At 36.6% G+C, this 23,786-nt stretch overlaps 2 protein-coding genes across 3 annotated transcripts in view; both read right to left on the minus strand.

Annotated features, from left to right (window-relative positions):
• LOC139122088 (adiponectin receptor protein 1-like) overlaps positions 1-23,786 on the minus strand; it is a 268,597-nt gene that overhangs the window by 193,054 nt on the left and 51,757 nt on the right. The window lies entirely within an intron of this gene.
• On the minus strand, positions 680-22,436 carry LOC139122085 (ATPase family gene 2 protein homolog B-like). 2 transcript variants are annotated; one of them, XM_070687466.1, is made up of 10 exons: positions 22,238-22,434; positions 21,492-21,559; positions 18,448-19,658; positions 17,525-17,722; positions 12,025-12,183; positions 8,875-9,084; positions 7,685-7,912; positions 2,444-2,578; positions 1,547-1,672; positions 680-967 (listed from the first exon to the last, which is right to left on the minus strand). In XM_070687466.1, the coding sequence occupies exons 3-10, from the start codon at positions 19,618-19,620 to the stop codon at positions 824-826; spliced, it is 2,373 nt and encodes a 790-aa protein (XP_070543567.1). In that variant the 5' UTR covers positions 19,621-19,658; positions 21,492-21,559; positions 22,238-22,434; the 3' UTR covers positions 680-823. The 2 variants fall into 2 exon arrangements, with proteins under 2 accessions (XP_070543567.1, XP_070543566.1); XM_070687465.1 differs by lacking the exon at positions 21,492-21,559 and having other exon boundaries at positions 22,238-22,436.

Consider the following 23,786-nt stretch of genomic DNA (forward strand, 5'->3'; position numbering starts at 1 on the left):
GAATATAAACAGATCAATCATGCATAAATTAACATAAAAAAGGATGTGTGCCAGAAAACATTGGGTTTGAGTATAAGCCCCTCCCCTGGTGTAATCGCACTTTCACACTGCCTAACAGGGTAATACACTGTTACGTGCAGAGAAAACGAACAAAAGGGTGAACTCAGCAGTTAACGTTTAAACAAAATTTATTACAAAAATAAAACTAATTGCTAAGTCAGGGATAGAGTACAAGCTTTAAAAGTGTACAGACTACTTATCTCAGCTGGGACGGCAAAGCTCCAGTCTCAGAGTTGTAACAGTCAGTTGGATGAATGAACAGTCCTTTGGCTTGCAGGCTTGAAGCTGCACAAAGTCCACAGTATAAATCCAGCGTTGGCAGTGAAGGTCTTGAAAAGTCTTGAGAATGACTACTGCTGGAGTTTAGTAACACACAAGAGACACGATCCCAAAAGTCTGACTGCAAGCCTGCTGTCCCAGTATTTATACTCAGTGTTTACATAAGCATATAAGAACAATCTAGAACTTTTATTGACATGCTAATTACTGTTCTAAAATTATCTCTCTTACACAACTAATCAACTTTCCAGAACATTCCAAACATGACTTATTGAATTCAAGGTTGTGAGGTCATTAAGGGCAGTGACCTTGAGAATGTTCTAGACTAATTGAACTCAGGTCATGATGAGTGTGGGGTAAATGACCTACATAACAACACATAGATTTATTATTACATTGATCATCTGATGTTTTATCAGATCTTTAATTGGCTGGCCCTAGGCATTTTTGAGTGTAAAAAAAATTAGAAATCGAACAGAAATGTTCATGTTTTGTTCAACATGTCAAGATAATATTTCATTTGTGTTTCATTCAATGTTGGTTTGCTTGCTTCTAACGATGACATAAAGTGACAGTTCTTGATTAGAGGAGTTTTCAAACCATCCTCCTGCAAGGAAATGAGGGCAGCCTGCAATCACAAAGACAAAACTCTTATTATGATTTTAAAGGAATGTATTGCACAGAAACCTCAAACAATATCTAAACTACCTAGTTAAATCTATGGAAAACAAACTCTTTCTGGAAGTCTACTTTCAACAAAATATATCATACTTCAAGGTAATACACTGTTAGTTGTGTAAATTAATATTCCAATAACATATTTAGTAAAATTGTTCTGATGTTAATTTCACATAATTTATTTTCAGTTTCTTAAAGGGGGGTGGTTGTTTGCGACTTTCTTGTTTATAAACAATGTATTTCATGGATGATATCTATATGCATCACTTCAACATAGCTGCAACTTATAAAGTTTACGATATTCATTGTTAACAAGCATGTTTCGTACCCTAGATACAGTATTACATCAGTCATAGGGGTCTCTGGTAACCTTTGAGCAGAGTTCCTACGACCATCCCCCTTTAATTCTCTACATAATAATATGTTCAAATATAACATGGCATGGGAAGTCAGTCATCTGCTTTTGTTGTTTTCAAAGATTTCCTTCCAGATGGATTTTCTAAGAATGTAAAGTTGAAGATGGACTCACCTCTCTGCAAAGATTCTGAAGATCAGCTCCAAAGTAAGAGGATGTTTTCTGAGCAATGTCACTGAGGTCTATGTCTCCTGATAGAGGCATATTCTTTGTGAAGATGGAAAGGATCTGCAGTCTTGCCTGTTAACACATTGAGACATGTGATAGAAATATGTGTGTTTGGTTAATATAGATATGTATCTCAAATACAAGTAACACCACTACATACACAGCTGATATGACATTACTCAGCAGGTTCTATTACAAATACTGGCAATGGAAAGACATACATTGTACTAACACTGTCGAACAACAAAAGCATACAGACAGAGTACAGTATGACATGATCACCAATCAAAATAACTTCCCATGCCAGGCCTTTTACTGTTATAATTGGTTTACACTGCCAGATGTTGTGAAGTTTGAATGGTACAATCTGAGATTGTGTCGTATACATTGATATTCGAAATTCAAAATGGCCACCATTCTTGTGTTATCTCCATGGGGAAAAATACAATTCAAAATTTTCACATAAAGTACTCCATTGAAAACTTTGTTTACTCCATAAGCTTCAAAATGAGTCCCTACAAGTGACCGGTGGGCCAAAAGAATATTGTAAACGTTTGAGAGTCTGAATATCTCGCTTTGAGGTGCCTTCTATCTGAAGATTGAAAAGTATTGCATGGTAACCATTCTTCAGCTTATGCAGCACATAAAATATGAATAGCGTTTTCTCAGAGTTGTTTTCAAGTGTTCTGACATCTTGCACATACTATTTATTTGTCAATGTATGAGATCTCTCTTTCAATGCAAGCATAACATCCACTGATATAATCACAACCATACTAGTATTTAACATGTATTGAACACTAATACTATCCATGAGAAAACACTTATCTAACTGAAATTTACCTGTAAATCTGGAGGTGGCACATAAATTGCTTTGTCTATGCGTCCTGGTCTTAACAATGCCCGGTCCACTAAATCAGGTCGGTTTGTTGCAGCTATCAGGAGAATATCATCATTGGACACAGAGTGAATGGATTCCTATGGAAAAGAAAAATGAAGATATCTTCAGATATTACTGTTGTTTCATATACCAGTGTACTATGCACGTAGAGGGATTACTATTAAGGATACTGATGGAATACCTACAATTGAAACGCTGAATTTCTTTCAGTGGAATGCCACCAACAATTGGTAGTGCAGCCACATGAAAACGTTTTTTTTTTGAAAACCGAAAAACTATCGGGGATACCACGAGCACTTTGCACTATCTGTGTTTGTGATGACGAGAAATGACTTGGACAGATGTCCCATAAAAAGAGAAAGTGATGAGATTAACAGAATCTCACTCCCCTAAGGACCTGGGATCAGATGTCTCACATGAGTTGGGGATATTTTGTTTCACATGAGCCTGCGGCTCGTGTGAGACAAAATATCCCCAACCAGTGTGAGAAACCTGATCCCAGTCCTTGGTGTGTGAGATTCTATTTCTCAAATGACTACAAAATGTGTTAAATTCACACTGGAAACATTGAATGTTTAACTGTATCAGTGACTATCCTACTTCGAGGTCATCTAGTATACCATATCACTAATGCGAACTTCTTCGCGAGTTCCACTGCCGATACAATACTTCAACTTCTGCTACAGACGAGATGCCCAACAAAACAAATTGCTATATCAGTGTTCCAAGTGGCCTATGTTCACCAGTTATATGGAAAATTCAGCCGTTTTTGTGAGTCTGTCTCCAATGACGTACAACATGATCTAAAATATTGTCAATGATGTCGTCTGACCCTTTACTCTGACCTGCTCACTTTGTAGTTCCGGTCTGTGTTACTCATCGTGCCATTGGATAATATTTTGCGTGTTGAACGAAAGACTGTTTATCATCCAATCAGAGCTTGTGTAATATACACTGCAGAGTGTGAGTCGGTTTCTGAGAGTGTGGGATCAATTTTTCCCAGACTGTCGATCCCACACTCCAAGCGGCCAGGAATGTGAGAAGATATGTTTCTTGCACTGTAACTCAGACTAAATGCAAATAATTTTCAATCGTTTGTAGTTGTTGTCTAAAATTATATGGACACTTACTACCATCAGAACAGAATTCAGTAATTTGCCGAAATCTAAAGACAACCTGAATCACTTCATGGAGCAAAAATCAAATGAGATTTTTGGGAAACATTTTGGTTAAAAATCAGCAGACTTTGTCGATGGTGAAATTGATGACTGCTTTAACATTGTAACATCTTATGTAGTATATTATGTGCTGAATCTCTTATCAAACCATCAGTTTTAACTTTGCAAACAGATCCATGCATGAAATGTGCTGTTAATGTTGAAACACCTAAATGTGACCTCTGTCTTAGACATTTTCAACACATCTTGCTTCACATGTAACAAGCAGGTCCAACCATCAGATTCATTAAATACTTAAGTTCTTGCAAGATAAGAAATCTGTTGCTAGTATATACCCCGGTACTGTACAAACATGTTGTATAAATGGTAAATGAGCAATGTTTGAGGTCAATGAGTGACACCTCACTGTAAAACCCTTTTTTTGAAAGGATTTCATTTTGAGAGTTGACATTGGTTTTATGAACATGAACTTAATGGTCACTTTAACTTTCACAGAAGAAATAAAGTAAACACACAATTTATGATCTAATTTGTATCAAAGGACTGTTGATCAGCTTGTATGCTTCAGATATCTACGAGTTATTCTTGATATTAAACAAACTCTCATTTTATCATAATTGAACAACCTTTCAAAAAAATTGTCAGCAATTTTGAGGAGACTGCATCAGATTGTGGTCCTTTCACATTGATTCAGATTTCTTACTTACTAAAATAGGTTAAATCCTAGCAATGTTGAACCAGTTCACACTTACTGCAAAATCTGTTATTCAGGTCGCGCTTTCTATCATGAATCGTAACAACAAAGTTTGAAATTTGCTGCATTATTATGAAAGTCATTGGTCAACCATTCCAGCTCTTTCTGACCTTGCTGACAATGCAATTCAGCTCAACCCTTACCAAGAAATGCTCTATATAGTTCTATGGAATCTTGTTTCTCAACAGAATTCTACAGAAAACTCTATCTACAGAAACTTATATAAACATAGAACTCTAAAAAATTCTATAGCAATTTTTTTGTAAAGGAAGACTCACGCAATCACTTCTGATGCAAATCACACTTTAAAGAATTACATTGAAACATAACCATCCAGGCATAGATATTGCTGTCATTGAAACGTTAACACCCAGGCATGGATATCGCTGTCATTGCAATGTTAACATCCAGGCATAGATATTGCTGTCATTGAAACGTTAACCCTTTGCACCCTGACCCCCTGGTACCCTATGACATCATGCGGACATTTATGTCCGAGCTGGGTTCAAAGGGTTAATGTCCAGGCATTGATATCGCTGTTATTGAAACATTCACATTCAGGCATACATATCGCTGTCATTGACATTAACATCCAGGCATAGATATTGCTGTCATTGAAACATTAACATCCAGGTGTAGATGTCGCTGTCTTACAAAACCTAAATTAATCATGTTCAAAGTAATGGGCATTTGCTTTTTTGACTTCAGAACAAATCTTGAATTTTGATTGTCATATTGTCTGAAAAATTATTTTTTATAATTGTTTGGTATTTCAAGATGACTGCAATATCCTAATTGGAGAAATGAATGCAATGTGCGTTCATGTTCTCTAAACATGATTTCTATGACGAATCATTCACCAATACTTGTCACAAAAGCAGCTCAGAGAGGAATCGTTCAGTTTGAAAGGTAGTTTATAATCAGAAGAAAAAAGCATCTATTTATGTTGCAGCTGCATGTTGCCAACACTGTTGGTTTCAAACCAATATTTTCATCAAAATAAGGAAACCCCCTCCTTCTATATATTTTCAAAAAGCAGAGACTCTAAAATTTAGTATTGTAGGAGTAGTTTACTCGAAGGTGGTTGTATATTTTGGGTAAAAACCTCAATTTTGGTATGAATGATAAAAATTTTCTGAAATGTAATATTTCATTTGAAAGAAGAGTATAGGTAGAAAAAAAACAACTATTTTCTATCCTCATTCTAAAATGGCAAGGGTAGAAAGACTGACACTCAAAAAAGTGATTAAAACCATGATTAGCAAAATTAAAATACCTCTTATTCAAAATGTAAGAACTTTATTGCCAAAGAAAATACTACTTGTTGTTTTGTTATGTGGCATTTAAAGAACATAATGTGAAAATTTCAGAAAATTTGATCCAGCCAGAGAGGAGTTGAATTCTTTTGAAATCTTGAAATAGGAAGAAAAAAGAAGCCAGGAAATTGGGTGATTTGCATAAATTAAAGTCTTTATCATGCTACTTACGACTGCTTGACAAGCTAAAATGTGAACACAACCAATATTTTAGACTTGGGTTAACAAATAATTAAAATTGAATGAAAATTTGCAAAAAAGTGATTTTTGAGCAAAATACATTGTGTTGGGTGCAGCGCCCCCTTAATCACTGACCCGTTCTTTGTTATGATAACCAAAATGCTTTATCTACATGTATGGAGTATGCACTGTAAAGACACACATAGTCCCTCTGCAAATGGGCAGTGACTATAAGACTGAGTTTACTGTACTGGTATTACAAATACTTCTGTTTTTATTGATTTTAGTATCACTGAGTGGTATAAAAAACTCTGGTTACCTGTGCAATCAAGATTGCTTTGTTGGAAGTTCTTTCATCTAAGTATCTTGATGAAGGTATTGAATGCAGATGTTCTAAATTTAATAGATTAGTCAAGCCTTAAAATATGGAGAGTAGCATAAATATAACCATCCTTGCAAGTGTATTTCTGTAGTACATGTATATGCCAAACATTAGCAAATTGTATTTGCTTTGTGCCATAATTAAGGCAATACCGAAGGATTCAACATGCGCTGATCGGTAAGATTGGCAGTGCCCAAAATGCACACTATTGCCCGTAAAAATCATTACCATTGACATAGTTTTCTAGGCACTATCACCTTCTGCTGTTGTGCAAATGTTTAAAAGCTTTCAAGTCGGCCAATTTTCCATCTGTTGAAATGAATTTCGGCAGAATTGTAGACACTGCCACAATAAATAAGGCTAAGCATGCGTTTTAGAAAATTCTCAATAATTTTTGAGATAAGACAGGAATAGCATTAAAAATTGTACGAAATTACAAAGTAGATATTTGCCATTTCAAAACACAGTGTTTGTTTCATGGCTGACCAAATCCATGCCCGGGACTGTGAAGGAGTATGTCAAGTATCACTGTGTAAAATTTCAGTGGATTTTGAGCAAATTTGGAGTGGCTTAATCTTTTCAAAAACGATGCTGTGCTAATCTGCATATCTATGACGTCACGCCATCCATGACCGACAACCATGCATCTGCTTGGTTTTGGTGCCATTGTTTTGAATCTTCGGGTCAATAAATGCACAAAAACTCTTATTTTCATGGATTTGACAAATTTTCCTTAGCAACCATTACTTAGATACTTGAATCCTTCGGTATCGCCTTGAGTCACTTTCCTACTTGCCTGTGTCCATGTGCATCTGTTGTATCTATTCAAGCACAAGCACGTTCTGGGAGGTATTTTTTTTATTTAACCCTTTCACCCCCAGTTCCCTGTATACAGGTCCAACTTTACCATAGAAAACAATGGATTTGGGACAAACCATGGTGGTGAAAGGGTTAAGGAAAGATGCTTCCTGCCACGGCTTCTACATCAGAATGGTTGGCAGGAATCCATTTACCAGTACATTCAGAATAGCATACACATGTATAGCACAACCTCACAAACGGCGATTTGAAAACTGTCAGTGCTAGACAGATATTCTTTATTGGTGTATCTATTCACTATCAACTTTGGCTTTATGAATCTTGTAAATACCAGTAATACAGAGATGTCTTTAACAGAAAGTTGTGGGAACAGGTCTCACTGTTTATTAACATGTTCAGCCCTTATGCCAAGAAATACCCGGTCAAAAAGTCCATGATCACCATTGAAAACAAAAAGTTTGGGTCATAACATGTTGATGAAACAGTGAAAAGTAATCATAGTCTTTTCTTGGTGATAAAGCAATGAAAGAACTCATTAAGAATTCAGTTGTTACCTTTTCCTGCCTGTCTGGATATTTCTCTCCTTCTATTCTGTCTTTCCTTAGTTCCTTGTTTTCCGATAAGGATTGACTGATTCCGTCCATTTCATTCAATAAAGTAGCAAGAACTCTTTCCTGGACTTTGTGGCCAGATTTGGAATCTGTCGATCGTTTTCCAACGATGGAATCCACTTCATCCAAAAATATAATGGCTGGTGCTCCAAGGCGTGCACGCTGGAAAATCTGCCATGTGAAATTAAAGTAACTATTTAAGACATAAAAAGCTACTGATGAAGTTTTATTTTGACATAGAGAATGCATGCATGTGGTTTCAGTGTCATTTGAAATCTGGAAATCATGGATTGCCACTTAGATAGTTTTATTCCTTTCTTTGATTGACAAACAATAATTGTACAGTAAAATTAGGGAAGTAGGAGTGTTCTCAGAACCAGTATACTAATATCCACTTTTTGGACTTGCTGAAGTTTATAAAAGTTGTATCTCTACAAGGAAGTCTTTCACACCTGAAATCCAATTTCACATGGAACTCTATACACACACACAGCTTTCTCTGTTGATGGTGTGAGATAAGAATTCACTGACAAATATGTACAGGATGGTGAGTAACCCAGTAAATTTTGCAACCAATTTACAAAGCATCCCATATGTACATTACTACACTGTGACATCACACTATCACAGTGAACAAAATGCCAAATGCTAACATCAGAAATAGTAAAAAGGTTGCTAAACAATGAACCAACATTCCCACACCTTAGTAAAAGACATTTGATATTGATAATTTTACACTTTTAGACAATGGGAAAGATTCACTGATGAAAAACTTGTACTGAGTCATTGAGCTTGCCAAGTCACATGTGCAAACCTGGATTCTGGAGTCAATACTAAAGAATACAGCATATTCATCCAAGTATACAAAGCAGTACTTGCAAATGTTCACATAATAATCAAGGAAAAGCAAATTCAGTGATCAAAGGTTCTACACAACCAGTTTCTGCTTGAACTAGGCACTTTACTGTTCCATCTGTCCAATAGACATATGAATACTGAAACATTTGTAAGAATGTTTACAGGACCTTGGATAATGGTGGTGACACTGCAAGATCACAACCTTTAACTTGATACTAGTTGGAAATTCCCAAAAATGATCAACTTTGCTTCAAATGCTTCCTCCATCAACTCACCTCTGCAATATACTTTTCTGAATCTCCAACATACGGAGAATATAGCTGAGCTCCACTGATGGCTAGAAATGTTGCACTGCATGCTGAAGCTGCGGCTTTTACCAGTGTAGTTTTGCAGCATCCTGGTGGACCATATAGAAGTACTCCCTTTGGTGAAGGAATTCCAAGACGTCTGAATGATGCAGGATACTTGAGTGGCCATTCAACTGTCTGCAGATCATTGAGATAAACATGGAATAATCTTGTTTTTTTATTTCAAAGGAAAAATTAAACAAGTCTTGGAAATATTACGCTGTGAACTCTTTACTCCTCACATAAAGGAGTCAGAATACATCAAAGATTTTATGTATGGATTTGAGTGAAAAAGCTACTTTCTCTTTTTAAGGGCAAAGATTAACCACAGTTTCTTGTTCTACTTCCAAAAGCAATGGCATACAAACTTAGGTGTTTGATATATTTTGCATGCTGCTAGCTGGACATGAATTTTTGTATATGATATTTTGTGAGGGTCCTAACACCAATTAAAAGTTGAAACATGTATTTTCAATTTAAAGACTGAGGAGAGGAAATAGAAAATGCAATTTAATTAAAAATTTTATGTGGAAAAAGTTTGTTTAGAACTGAAACTATCTTTCATCAGGTTTGGTGATAATAAAGTTTTCACCTCTTTTTCACGGGATGTCAGAGCTAAGGCCAAAAAAAAAAGAGAAATGTTTCTGGTCAGCGCGCGCGTCACTTGAACAACAGCGCGTCACCCTTTTTTTTCTGTTTGTGGCCGGCGGCCGTGGCTGACATCAAACCAAAATGGCTGAAGAAAAAAAGAGAAAATTCTTTGGGGGCATGATCAGTGACTGCATGAACAGTATATATGTGACGACATTGATAAAACTATAAAACTGACCCTCCTCCCTCCCTTGAGGGAAAAAAAATAAAAATAAAAAAAAACAAGTCATCGTTGATGACACAGTCCCCACTTGTTAATAATGGGTACTTTGATTACATGTCCTCAGAGATGATAGAGTCCTCTTCATTAATTAGGTCTGTGATAAAAATACTTTGATACAGATGGCGCTCAATGGCCAAGAATGAGTTCCATGGTGATGAAAACATAAAACCAATGTAGGCCACCATCCTAAAGTTCATAAAATGAGTCAACTAGGAATTAATCAACAGGATGTTGCAAAACATTTTTGCATACAATTCTAACACTTTACAGATTATCACTGGTACCATATTTCATAAAGTTTGATGCAGTATTTACAACACTATGAGATCAACATCTGTATCAAGTTTCATACATTTGACGTTGTATTAATTTGTGGCTATATCACCCTAATTAGGAAAGTTCATTACTTATGCAATTACAAATTAATTAAAATGACATGATAAATGTCTTTTTCAATGTTAAAGCAATGTGAGCTTAACATCGGTTAACATCTGTATAAAGTTTCATGAATTTGATGCAGTACATATTTCTTGACATATCAGCCTACTTACGAAACTTCAATAATTGACATGTTACTGCTACATGACGTGAAACAAATTGACGAGCATATGTATGAAATAGGTCAATGTCAACTTTGAATGATACTGGTGGAAATATGTCTGAGTTATGGCTCTGTACATGAAAACATCGTAATAAAATGGCTGCCTAGCAACCATATTGGATCGTATCACATAAAAAATTGATGTACATATGTATGACATAGGTCAATGTCCTTGTACCAACTTTGAATAAAATCAGTTGAGATATGCCTGAGTTATGCCTCTGTATATGAAAAAATCGTAACAAAATGACCACACAGCAGCCATATTGGATCGTATCACAAAACAAATTGACGTGCATATCTATGACATTGGTCAATGTCCTTGTACCAACTTTGAATAAAATCGGTTGAGATATGCCTGAGTTATGCCTCTGTATATGAAAAAATTGTAATAAAATGGCCGCCTAGCGGCCATATTGGATTGTATCACAAAACAAATCGACGTGCATATCTATGAAATTGGTCAATGTCCTTGTAGCAATGTTGAATAAAATCGGTTGAAACATGTCTGAGTTGTGGCTCTGTACATGAAAAAATCATAATAAAATGGCCGCCTGGCGGCCATATTGGATCGTATCACAAAAAAAATTGACGTGCATATCTATGACATTGGTCAATGTCTTTGTACCAACTTTGAATAAAATCACTTGAAACATGTCTGAGTTATGGCTCTGTACATGAAAAAATCGTAATAAAATGGCCGCCTGGCAGCCATATTGGATCGTATCACAAAGAAAATTGACGTGCATATCTATGACATTGGTCAATGTCCTTGTACCAACTTTGAATAAAATTGGTTGAAACATGTCTGAGTTATGGCTCTGTACATGAAAAAATCGTAATAAAATGGCCGCCTGGCGGCCATATTGGATCGTATCCCAAAACAAATCGACGTGCATCTGTATGACATATGAAGTAATCCTTGTACCAAGTTTGAATGAAATCGCTTCTTGCATCTCTGAGATATCTGTGTGAACGGACGGACGGACGCACGCACACACGCACGCACGCACGCACGCACGCACGCACGGACATGACCAAACCTATAAGTCCCCCCGGACGGTGTCCGTGGGGACTAATAAAATGCGCATCGCCGCACCATTTTTTAAAGAAAGACCTGACCAGAAACATTTCTTTTTTTTGGCCTAAGGTGATATAAACTAGGCATTATTGCATTGGGTACTGACACAAACACAAATGATTTCATTGGTGCTGCTTTTATATAAATCCTGAAGGTGTGTCTTTTGTGGATGTTAATGTGGATCTTGTTATTTGTGGAATCAGAATTCATGGGATGTAAACAAAGCTTGAAGTCTACGATATTGTAGATGTATGCATGTGTGGTCTGGTAAGAACTACTGTGATGTAGCAGATCATTATTAAAGTGTACTTGTTAAATCAATAAACTTTAATTGCAAGCACAAACAGTAACAGAATCATTGGTGTGTCATAGAGTTTGCTTTGCCATTTATGTTTTGAATGTAATAAAGACTGGTAACACAGTGAACTTTTCATATTCAATGAAGAAAAATTAAGAATACAAATGGCTGCTGCATAACAATATCTGATACTGACAAGGAAAGTTAATATCAAAGTTGCCAACCTGTTGCATTTGTTTTTTCACATCTTCCAAACCACCGATATCATCCCATGAAACAGCTTTGAATTCAACCAGTGCATCTGATCCACGCTGAGTGGATGGCACAATCTTGTTAATTGCCCGCTTAAAATCAGACATGTTGACAAGTAGACTTTCAGGAAACTGAAAGAGATACAGAATGAAAGGATATTGATATCATTCCACTACACTCATTTACAAAGTGAATGAGGAAATAAAATCTTTGGCTTTGCTGTTGACCAAATCAGTGCTTCACATTTCTCATGTGGAGGAAATGCAAGACTTTCTGTATAATCAGTTGATTATATCATACAGTTCTTGAAGACTTTGATATAATTATATTATTATCCACTTTCAGTTGCCAGCTTTTTTTCTTTTTACAACATATTTCTGCACTGATACCTTCCTAGTTTAAAGGCATGGGTGGAATAAAAAAAATAGCGCCAATGGCACTTGATCACAACTGGCACATTGTGAAACTACTCTATCTCTGGGTACACCTGTACATGAAATACTGAATGGGTAGGTGCTGCGGGTTTGGAGTTTGTCAGTAAATGCACACACAAAACAAAGTCCCGAAGTAGCGAATTCCAGCCATTTTCAAACCACACTGTTTGTCAGTGGGGTAAGCAATATTCGCAAAAATCAATGCGCCAGTAAACAGGTCCAGCAGCTAGTTATGTCATCAAGTCTGTAATGTTAAGGGTCATAACAAATGTGAGAAATCTAAAACATTAAATATGTTGTTTTTTATCAATTTTATTACCAAAAGCGCATGAAATCTCTGATACTTTGAATCAGCCATCCTGCATATTTCTAACATTCATCAAAACCTCATTTCTGTTCCACAACTCATTAAATAGTCCATAATGTAGGATTGGTGTACATTCCAAAACTACATATATGAAAGACCCCTAAAATCAATTAGTTAAAGGGGGGTTAGAAATTTCCCAAAACTATCTAACCCCTGCTCCGTTTGGCTCCATTTTCGGAATCGGAACCTTGGAACCAGTCTGAATATCTGTACCAAATATCAATGCAGTCTGTTCAGCGGTTTTTGACTTTTGTCATTTACGGAAAATGGACACTGAGTCTGTCTGACACCGGTTGAAGCTAACCCTATATCACAACTTCCAGATGTGATAATGACCTATGGTCATTATGTTAAAAAATACTGCCAATGGCGCTTGGACATAATGACCGCCTAGTATTATTGGCATTTATCAACAACCACACTCACTGTGAATTAGACAGACCACGAAGTCAATGAGCAACATATAGCTGAAAGACTATTTTTCACATTGCGATTTTAAGCTCATTTTATGAGAAAAGAGACATGTATATGTATATGGAGATATAGCAGAAGACATATTTGTAAATTGTTTGTTAAGTGACAATCATATATGCATCTCTTGAAATTTTGTGGTTATAAGGTATAACACTAGTGTAAGAATAATGAGGTTAGAATAAGTTAGTAAAGCTAAGTTGACAGTAATTAAGATTACAAAATTATACACTAAGCTGGGGAAATCTGATGAAATAAATGTTGAAAAGTAGCAAAGTCATGGTCATCTTTTGTCTAATACCTTGTGTAAGTTCATGAACTTTACATAAATCTTGCTGTAGATTTGTTGCTAATGGGCAATAACTGTGTTTCAGATCATTTGAGAGCAATCCATCCATGACAGCTTTAAATTGTAATATACTTCTATTTAAAGGAGAGAAACTTCTCAAATAATTTTTTCCCTGTAATTTGCTGTGAGAACACATGGACAGATGCTCAGGACTCTATGCTGGTGCTACCTTGATAACTAACCTACAACTTGTAACGTCATTGTCTAACCTGTTCACCCCAATTTCCTGTAGACAGGTCCACACTCTCCATTGATAACAATGGGTTTGGGCCATACCATTGTAGTGTAAGACTGTAACATGTGAGGTTGTGGATACTTAATCTCTGGAATGTCAAAGTCTGTATATTGACTCAAGGATGTTTACTTAACAAATGCCTAGGGTCATCTCAAAAGTGAGAATCTAAACTATGAAATATGTTTTTTTTAATGCTTTTGATGCCCAAAAGAGCATAGAAATCTCTTATACTTCGAATCAGTCATCCTGCATATTTCTAACATTCATCAAAACCTCATTTCTGTTCCACAACTCATAAAACAGTCCACAATGCAGGATTGGTGTACATTCCAAAACTACATATATGAAAGACCCCTAAAATCAATTAGTTAAAAGGGGGGTTACAAATTTCCCAAAACTATCTAACCGCCGCTCCGTTTGGCTCCATTTTTCGGAATTGGAACCTTGGAACCAGTCTATGTATCGGTATCAAATATCAACGCAGTCTGTTCAGCAGTTTTTGACTTTTGTCGTTTACGGAAATGGACGACATCAAACACCGGTTGAAACCACCTCTATATCACAACTTCCAGTTGTGATAAAAATAGCGTCAATGACACTGTAGCTCCCATCCTGGACTATTTAGTGTTTGTTCTCTGGTCAGATATTTGAACATGTGTGAAAGGGATAAAGTGCATGAAGTGAAAATACTTAAATGAAATGTACAGTGAAATATGTTTAATGTAATTATTCAGAATATAAAATGGAAAAAATACAGAATTAGATATATCGAATACTGTGATACAACCATTAACTCAACAAGTCATTGACAATGACATAGTCCCCACTTGTAATAGGAGTATTAGTCTTGATGGGGCAGGAAAATGTGGTCATTAGAAGTATCACTGGAGTGTATATGTTGAGATCTATGGGCACATAGGTCTATGTCGTTGTTCCCAATTTGAAACACATGAGGCATGTCTAAGTTATGGTTCTAAATCGGGAAAAAAGATCAGACCTCTAGCAGTATTGGCCAGCCAAGAAATACATATGCGCATTATAAATGAGGTACAAGATGTGACATCTTAAGGTCTAATATCCTATCAAAATTGGAGGGTATAGAACTTGTGGTTACTGAAATATGCATATATATGTATAATCAAGGTCAAAGGTCATCGAAGTCACATGACATTTTGAAAAAAAAAATTTTATTGCTAATTAATCCCTATATGCCAAAAAATCAGATCTCTAGCTCTATTCGCTTGCCCAGAATTAGATGTGTACATAATTAATGAGGTAAAACGTGTGTTGTCATAAGGTCTCCCATCCTACTAAATACAAAGGACATAGCACTTGTGGTTACTTATTTATTGACATAAACATATATTTTAGGTAAAAGGTCATTGAGGTCACATGACATTTGGTCAAAAAATTTCTCTCCTATAGTTATCCCTATATACCAAAAATCAGACATCCAGCTCTATTGGCTCGTTCAGAATGATATATGCGCATAATTATTGAGGTACAGTATGTGGCATCATAAGGTGTCCAATCATACCAAACATGAAGGGTGTAGCACTTGTGGTTACCGAGTTATGGAAAAATATGTATATTTGAGGTCAAAGGTCACCGAGGTTACGTGACATTTTGTCAAAAAAATTGTTTTGCTAAGTTATCCCTATATACCAAAAATCAGACCTCTAGCTCTATTGGCTCGCTCAAAATTAGATATGTGCATAATTAATGAGGTACAATATGTGGCGTCATAAGCTGTCCCATCATACCATACATGAAGGGTGTAGCACTTGTGGTTACTGAGTTATGGACAAATATGTATATTTGAGGTCAAAGGTCACCGAGGTCACGTGACATTTTGTCAAAAAAATTGTATTGCTAAGTTATCCCTATATGCCAAAAATCAGACCTCTAGCTCTATTGGCTCGCTCAAAATTAGATATGCACATAATTAATGAGGTACAATATGTGGCGTCATAAGGTGTCCCATCATACCATACATGAAGGGTGTAGCACTTGTGGTTACTGAGTTATGGACAAATATGTATATTTGAGGTCAAAGGTCACCGAGGTCACGTGACATTTTGTCAAAAAAATTGTATTGCTAAGTTATCCCTATATGCCAAAAATCAGACCTCTAGCTCTATTGGCTCGCTCAAAATTAGATATGCACATAATTAATGAGGTACAATATGTGGCGTCATAAGGTGTCCCATCATACCATACATGAAGGGTGTAGCACTTGTGGTTACTGAGTTATGGACAAATATGTATATTTGAGGTCAAAGGTCACGTGACATTTTGTCAAAAAATTGTATTGCTAAGTTATCCCTTTATACCAAAAATCAGACCTCTAGCTCTATTGGCTCGCTCAAAATTAGATATGTGCATAATTAATGAGGTACAATATGTGGCGTCATAAGCTGTCCCATCATACCATATATGAAGGGTGGTAGCACTTGTGGTTACTGAGTTATGGACAAATATGTATATTTGAGATCAAAGGTCATCAAGGTCACATGACATTTTGTCAAAATATCCGAGATATCTGCGTGAACGGATGGACTCACGGATGGACGAACAGACGGACATGACCCAATCTATAAGCTCACTGGACTTCATCCGTGGGGACTAAAAATTGTGTCACTGCATCCTTTTTGCAATATGAATACGATGAGAAACTAAATTTTTATTTTTCGTTGCCTTATACATGGGAGTCTATGGAGATCTGCCTTATACATGGGAGTCTATGGACGTGTAAACTAAAAATATGCAAATTTCACCTCGATTTGCCCAAATTTGGGAAAGGTCACTCCTATGCACTTCCATACCAAGTTTCAAATCAATCGGACTTGTGGTTTCAAAGCAGGGAGATTTTTTGACCAAAAATGGGAGAAAAATTACAAAAAAATTCATGAAAAATAGCAAGTCCAAGATACTGACCCAAGATGTGCACAATCATTTCATGTCAGCCCACAGTACTTACATGCTAATTTTTCATGTAATCTGCTCAGTGGTTATTGAGTTTTTTCAATTTTGACTGTTTTTACATTTTTTCACTTAATTTGCATATTTTTGGCAATGACAACTTCATTTGAACAAAATCTCATCTACAGCCCATCATCCATGTACACACCAAATATCAAGATGAAATGTACAGCGGTTTTGGAGTTTTTGATGTTGACGGACAGACATACAGACATACAGACATACAGACATACAGACACACAGACACACAGACATACAGACATACAGACATACATACATACAGACATTTCCCTAGCCTATAAGAATAGCTTCCATTGCCATATATACATATGGCTATGGGAGCTAAAAAGGAGTATGGTGGCAGCATTGTTCATTATTTAAGATGTCTCTGACTATCAGTAACATGGAGAGAGCTATCTCCTGAAAATCTAGCTTTGGAGTTGATTTTGATTATACAGTTACAAACACTACCATGGTTGTTATTGTGAATATATTATTGATCAATAATAGCGCTTAATTTTGGAATCAGATGCACTTCACAGTAACTTTTCAATGATTTGGTGATGACCTTTGACTGTCATCTAAAATGTCACCTGAAATAACAGAATACAAGGATGATGTGAAGTGTACCTACATCATTCACATGTACAGCTAATCTGGACAATGCATTAAACGATGCTTCTCTGCAAAAGGCAGCAATATCTGCACCAACGTAACCATTTGTCATTTCTGCCACTTTCTGCATATTCACATCTTCTGCAAGTGTCAACATCTTGGTGTGAACTTTTAATATCTCCTTCCTCTGTGCCACATTTGGGACACCAATAATTACCTACAGGTCAGAATAAGAAATGACCAGTTTAAAACACTGACACTGTAAAATTGTAGCTGAATCCACAATACCGTGTGTAGATGAGTTTTTGAATCGAACCATAATCAACTCTGTTCATTTCTCAAAATGATACAGCCAGTATGCTACTTCACTTGAAAACAAGCATAATTTTTTGAGGATTGTACTTCAATAATTTGGAACAGAATTTCTGATTTTGAGATTTATCAAACCAAACAAAAGTTTCAGGCTTACTTTGTATAATCTTTTAAATGTAAGTCACAAGTATGCAGTACCCAATAAATTACATTTCAGTCATTTTAGCTTCTTTATATGTTGAAAAGAGAAAGTATACTTCAGTGATTTAAATTAACTAAACATTTTAAGATTGTGACCAACTGCAGTTGTAAAATTGCTAAAGTACTGCTGTGTAGTATACTAACTTTTTGAAGCAAGATATCACAGAATGTTGAAATTTTCATTTTAACAATACTCATACGTAACATAAGGACCACTCTTGTTTGTTCCTATTTGTCAATGACAACAATCTGTAATGCTCAATAGTAAAAGTATTCCTTTATGCAAGAATATTCAAAATGTGACCCTCGGGAGACTGATAAGTTATGAAAGTATGATACATTGAATGATCTGACATCCAGATCATTTACTAGATGTAAGTATCATATGCACATGTTATATTCAGAACTATCTGTACAACTGTAATTTACCTCTCTATCAAATCTTCCAGGTCTTCGCAGAGCAGAATCCACAGCATTTGCTCTGTTAGTTGCACCAATCACAATCAGTTTTCCTCTATTTTCTATTCCATCCATCAATGTAAGTAACTGTGCTACGATGCGATTTTCAAGTCCCTGTTTACCATGACTCCTCTTAGGACACAATGCATCTAATTCATCCATAAACAGTACCGTTGGTCCTTCAGTGGCAAGATTGTTAGCTTTCCTGAAAGCATTTTGAAGAATTTCTTCACTAACCCCAGGTTCTGGATTGAATACTTCAGGTGCATTTATGTTGATTAGAAATGCATTACACTCTGAACAGACAGATTTGACTAACAGTGTTTTGCCAACACCAGGAGGTCCCTGTAACAATATTCCTTTTGGACATTCCAATCCAAGGCTAGCAAACGACAGAGGAAAATCAAATGGATAACTGATAAGTTCTTTCAACATGCTTTCAGCGTCCTCTAAACCACCTAGCTGATATCTTTCTTTTGAAGTTTGTTGCTCAAATCTTTCTTTACTCATTCTTTTACATATGTTTACTTTGGTTGTCATAGTAACTAACCCAATTAAAGGCAGGTCTGATTGCTGATTCATTTCCAAGGAAGTGACATCTTTCTGGGAAGACAAATCAAAGTCTTCAACCACTATGTTTGAAATCTTGGTACATTTATGGGTTAGTGCACTCATTGACTTGATGTCGATGATACAATTTTTGAAAACTGCATGGTTGAGAAGACAGTATTTGATATGATCTGACAAAAAACTGTCCTTGTCATGTCCATTCTCAGCTGGCATATCAACATACTTTTCCACAATGAGTGTCAAGTTTAGATTGCTTACTCTTGAAACTTGTTGAATGGGTATAAGATTATGAGATTTAATATTCATATTGGTCAGAAGAGACTTGTCAAACATAACACTGTCATGTTTGGAAGAAACGCATGCATCATATTGTAGGTATCCATCTTGAAGATCTTGTCGTGGCCAGACTTGGCAAAGAACTTTGTAATCCAGCAACTGCAGTAACATCCATGAGCCAATGTTAATTTTCAGCTCTGTCATCGTCTTTGGGCCTACGTTGCATTTTTGAGTTCCGACACATTTTGGCTTGACAGGGATAACCCGTAAATAGTCATCATTCACTGTGGTTGCCATCAGGAATGATTATTCAGAGAACAGTCTGTATTTTATTCCTGGAATGAATAAATTGCAAGAGTTGAAATACCTTCCATCTTCTCTTTTGAGATTGCTGCATTGAAAGACCTTGCAGTTCTACAAAATTTTTCTTGTTTGATGGGACAAAGTTGCTTTCTTTTCAAACTATCCCAGTGATTTTTTGTTCCATGTGAAAAGTTATGTTGTTCTACTTACTAAAACATGTACTGTATTGTTTTGTAAGGTTTGGCTATGAATTGTATACCAAAGTCATTGATATGACTTCATGTGTTAAGTCTAGCAGCTTACATACAATGTCACACAATGGTGTCACATGTTTATAGTTGAACTCTAAAACACTTCAGGTCTGTATCAAATTGTATATGCAACTGAATCATAATTGTGCTTAATTCAAATGTATGCATTTATTGCCAAGTCATGTCATACCACATTCTGCAGTTTTCATTTGTATATTGAGGCTTTGCCAAGCACTACAATTGGTGATCACTATCTCAGAGGTTATCCACAACAAGTATAACTGTGGAAGCCAAGTTCATGATTATTTTGGAATGACTATGTATTTTGAGTTGCACTGCAAGCACAACTGAAATTTTTCTTTCATAGACCAACACCTTGTATGCTTTTATAAAATTTTACAAAGTTTTCACAGAAATTCAATAGATTATATAAACGAAAAAAAGAAGTTCACTATGTATATTTGCTGAGCATTTGTTTTTGGAGATCCAATCTTTTGCATGATGGACAATACTTTCAGAAATGATATTGAATTGATAAGATATTTTAACAGTGCATGTTTCACACCAAAAAATTTGGCAATTCAAAATGAGTACACAATCAAAAGGTACAGAATATTCCTTATGTCTTAAGGTGTGAAACAAGGGTTTGTTGTTTAAACTTATTCGAGATTATCACAAATAATAGAGCATACAGTGTCCGATGATTACATCCATTAATTACTACCATCTCAATGTAGGGTAAAAAATTTCGGTTAACTATAACTGCCAAAAATAAAATTTCAATTATGTAACCATATCCAGATATAGAAGATAAAATTAATGTATAAAATATGACATTGGTCTCTGTAAATTTTGTAGCCTGTTTATTAGTAATCATCAAATTTCCTGTGATTGTCCAAAAACAAATAGATCATCATCCACTCGCACTGGTCATTAGTTCAACTGCAGTCTCCCTCTAACTAATCCATGCAGAAACTGCCTACTATGTTGTCTTATGGATGTCAGATGGAGCTTCAAAACCTGGTGGACCAATCACAGCATGCATTACACATGTTACATAAACAGAGAAATCCAAAATGCATTAGCCAAATGCCTAGTGTGTAGTTGTACTGACAATTTGGTCAGGTAACCCCAATTGCTGGCCCCAACTGCACTTCACCTGACACAAAACTACGCAGTTCGAAATTGTGGCATTGGCAGAGTGGAAATTTCTTTTATTTTAACATTGTTAATAAGTCTGTGCAGCAATTACAAGGTGTCTGTGTTTTGTGTACGGTGATTTTGATGTAAGCTCCTTCTGGGGGTCCAGACACTTCGCCTCAATACCACTTCGTTGGTTATTTTCAGCTTTGGGGCCAAGTTGCATATGTTTAGGGTGAAATGGTTTTGGAGTGATATGACTCCTGGGGCCAAGAGCTAGGTTTTGGTATGAGATTGTATTGATGCAAAGTGGTTTTGGTGTAAAATGGAGATGGTATGGTGTGAAGCACAGACACTCGACTCAATGCAAGCAAAACTGTCACTGCTGCAACCACTATCATAGTGATGGTTTCGCTTGCATTGAGTCAAGTGCCTGTGGTCTGATGTTGTTTTGGTGCTAAGTGTTTGGGATACCTGGCATGCCACTTCATCCGTGCCATATTCTGTAACATCCAAAAAATGGAGACCAAGATCCTTCGACACTGTGATTGCCATAGTTAAAACAGAAGGGAGATGGTAAAAAGTAGAAGTAAAAGTAAGCCTTTATTGAAATAGTATATGATGATGATGATGGTATGAATCGAAAGACCAGCTCACCAGCCGCACATGCAATCCACAGGCCCTTACATGTTGGGTAGTCTGCTCGAACTCTCGATCATAACTCATGAACTCTAAACATGGAGATACATGTAGCAATGTGTGCTACCTTCATGCTCTAAATGTTGTACATTTAATAGAGAGCAGAGTAAAAAGTACGAGATTGATTGATTGAGGAACGTTCAGGTCATCGAGCAGACAAGCTGCAGTATTGTACCTCGAGATTTTGCCTGGGTATGGTCGGACGGCAAATACCCAGGCAAAACCTCGCGCTACGGCACTGCAGAGCAAGCAGACTACTACATAGTAGTACCAGACTACCCACGCACGAGCGCCTGTGGTGCAATTCGTAGAGCCTTAAACTGGGAGTCGAGGAGCCGGCTCACAGGCGTTCTGTTGAGTGGGAAGTTTGTAAAAGTGTAGTTTATGCTACGTTCCTACGACGTTCTGTTCCAATATTACAGAACAGACCGTCCGAACGTAGCATAAACTACACTTTTACAAACTACCCACTCAACAGAACGCCTGTGAGCAGAGCGCCTATATTATGGTGAATCCCCTACCTGAAAGCCATAGATGCAGATGCTAAAGCTGGTCAACAAAACATGTAGTCTATAAACCGTACTGATCTCGATATGACAGTGCAGCAGTGCAGAGCTGTATTGTACTATTATGAGTATTAAATGCAACTTGCAAGTTTCGCGTCTCCTACGAGCAGGCAAATTTCATTGACGGCGCCCTCTAGAAAGGAAAGTTCATTGACACTGCTGAAGTTAGACTCGGTTTCGCATTGGTGTTCGGTTCGAACAATAGTTTGCGTGGATGAAGCACGGTCCCTCCACAAAAGTCACCGAAATATTAACGCACTTGATGAAATATCTTTAATATATATGTTTAAAGGTATGTTAGGATCTCAACTTTAGCATATAATCTGATATTGATACTTCATTTCCTTGTAAAGCTAAGAGATGACCTAGGCTATGTACTCCAAGGCTGTGGTGTTTTCAGTATAGGATAAAGCCCGAGTACGAGGGCTCTTCTGGTATATAAAGTCCAACCCGACGATAAAATGTCGAGGCCGCAGGCCGAGACATTTTATCGTAGGGTTGGACCTTATATACCGGAAGAGCCCGAGTACGAGGGTTTTATCCGACTTAAAAACTATCGCCCCTAACTGATATATTTTCGTTTTCAATGTGTTTATGTCAACCGCCCCCTTTGCCAATGTAACATGTTTAGGATATGAATTAAACTTTTATTTGTGAAATAGCCTTCCAATGTAATGGAACATCCTATAAATGCCCCAGGGCACATTATATAAATGCCCTAGGGCACAGCAGATTTTGTGTTGCAGCTGGTTTCCGCTGTGTTACCAAATTTGAATATTAAAACGTACCAGATGTCTACAGAATATAACATGTTCACTTTGATTGGACAGTACTTTACTACGGCGCTGTCATTCGTTTCTGGAATTTGGTGACCAAGGCTTTAGGAGTAGATAAAACACCCTGAATTGAGCACTCTGATTGGTCAATCAACAGTAGATAGTTTTTCAGACGGGATTCCTGCCTTTTACGGGCTGGTTTTGACTTTTATGATTTTAACCTCGCCACCAAGAGTCAAAACCAGCCCGTAAAAGGCAGGAATCCCGTCTGAAAACACCACAGCTATGGACCCACAGCTTATTCTCCTCGAGCCCTTCTACTCAGACAACTGGGAACTCCGGCCTCTTAATTGATTGTTTGTTTATACTTATTTGTTCAGTTGTTACATTTGATATTTCCATAAACCAAAAGAGTTGTATTTGTGTTCAAGTTTGTCAATAAAAAAAGTTTGTTTGTTTATGTGCCGATTTGTTTGTTTACAAGAACTGTCAATGAATGATACTCTAAATTTTTTTCCAATACAATAAGAAATAGCATACCCTCCTTTGCCATGAGGAGTATAAAGCACTCATATGTTTCCACTTCTCTCTCTCTAAATACTTAAGGTAAGTTTTGAGAGAGTGGTGGACACACACGAGTACGGGAGACGGAAAACAACGTAAGCTTATTGGACAAGACAACTCTTTAGAGACAAGTACTTATCTTTCCATACATATTATATAGTAAT

Source organism: Ptychodera flava, chromosome 21 (genome assembly GCF_041260155.1).
Source record: "Ptychodera flava strain L36383 chromosome 21, AS_Pfla_20210202, whole genome shotgun sequence".
Lineage (NCBI taxonomy): Eukaryota > Metazoa > Hemichordata > Enteropneusta > Ptychoderidae > Ptychodera > Ptychodera flava.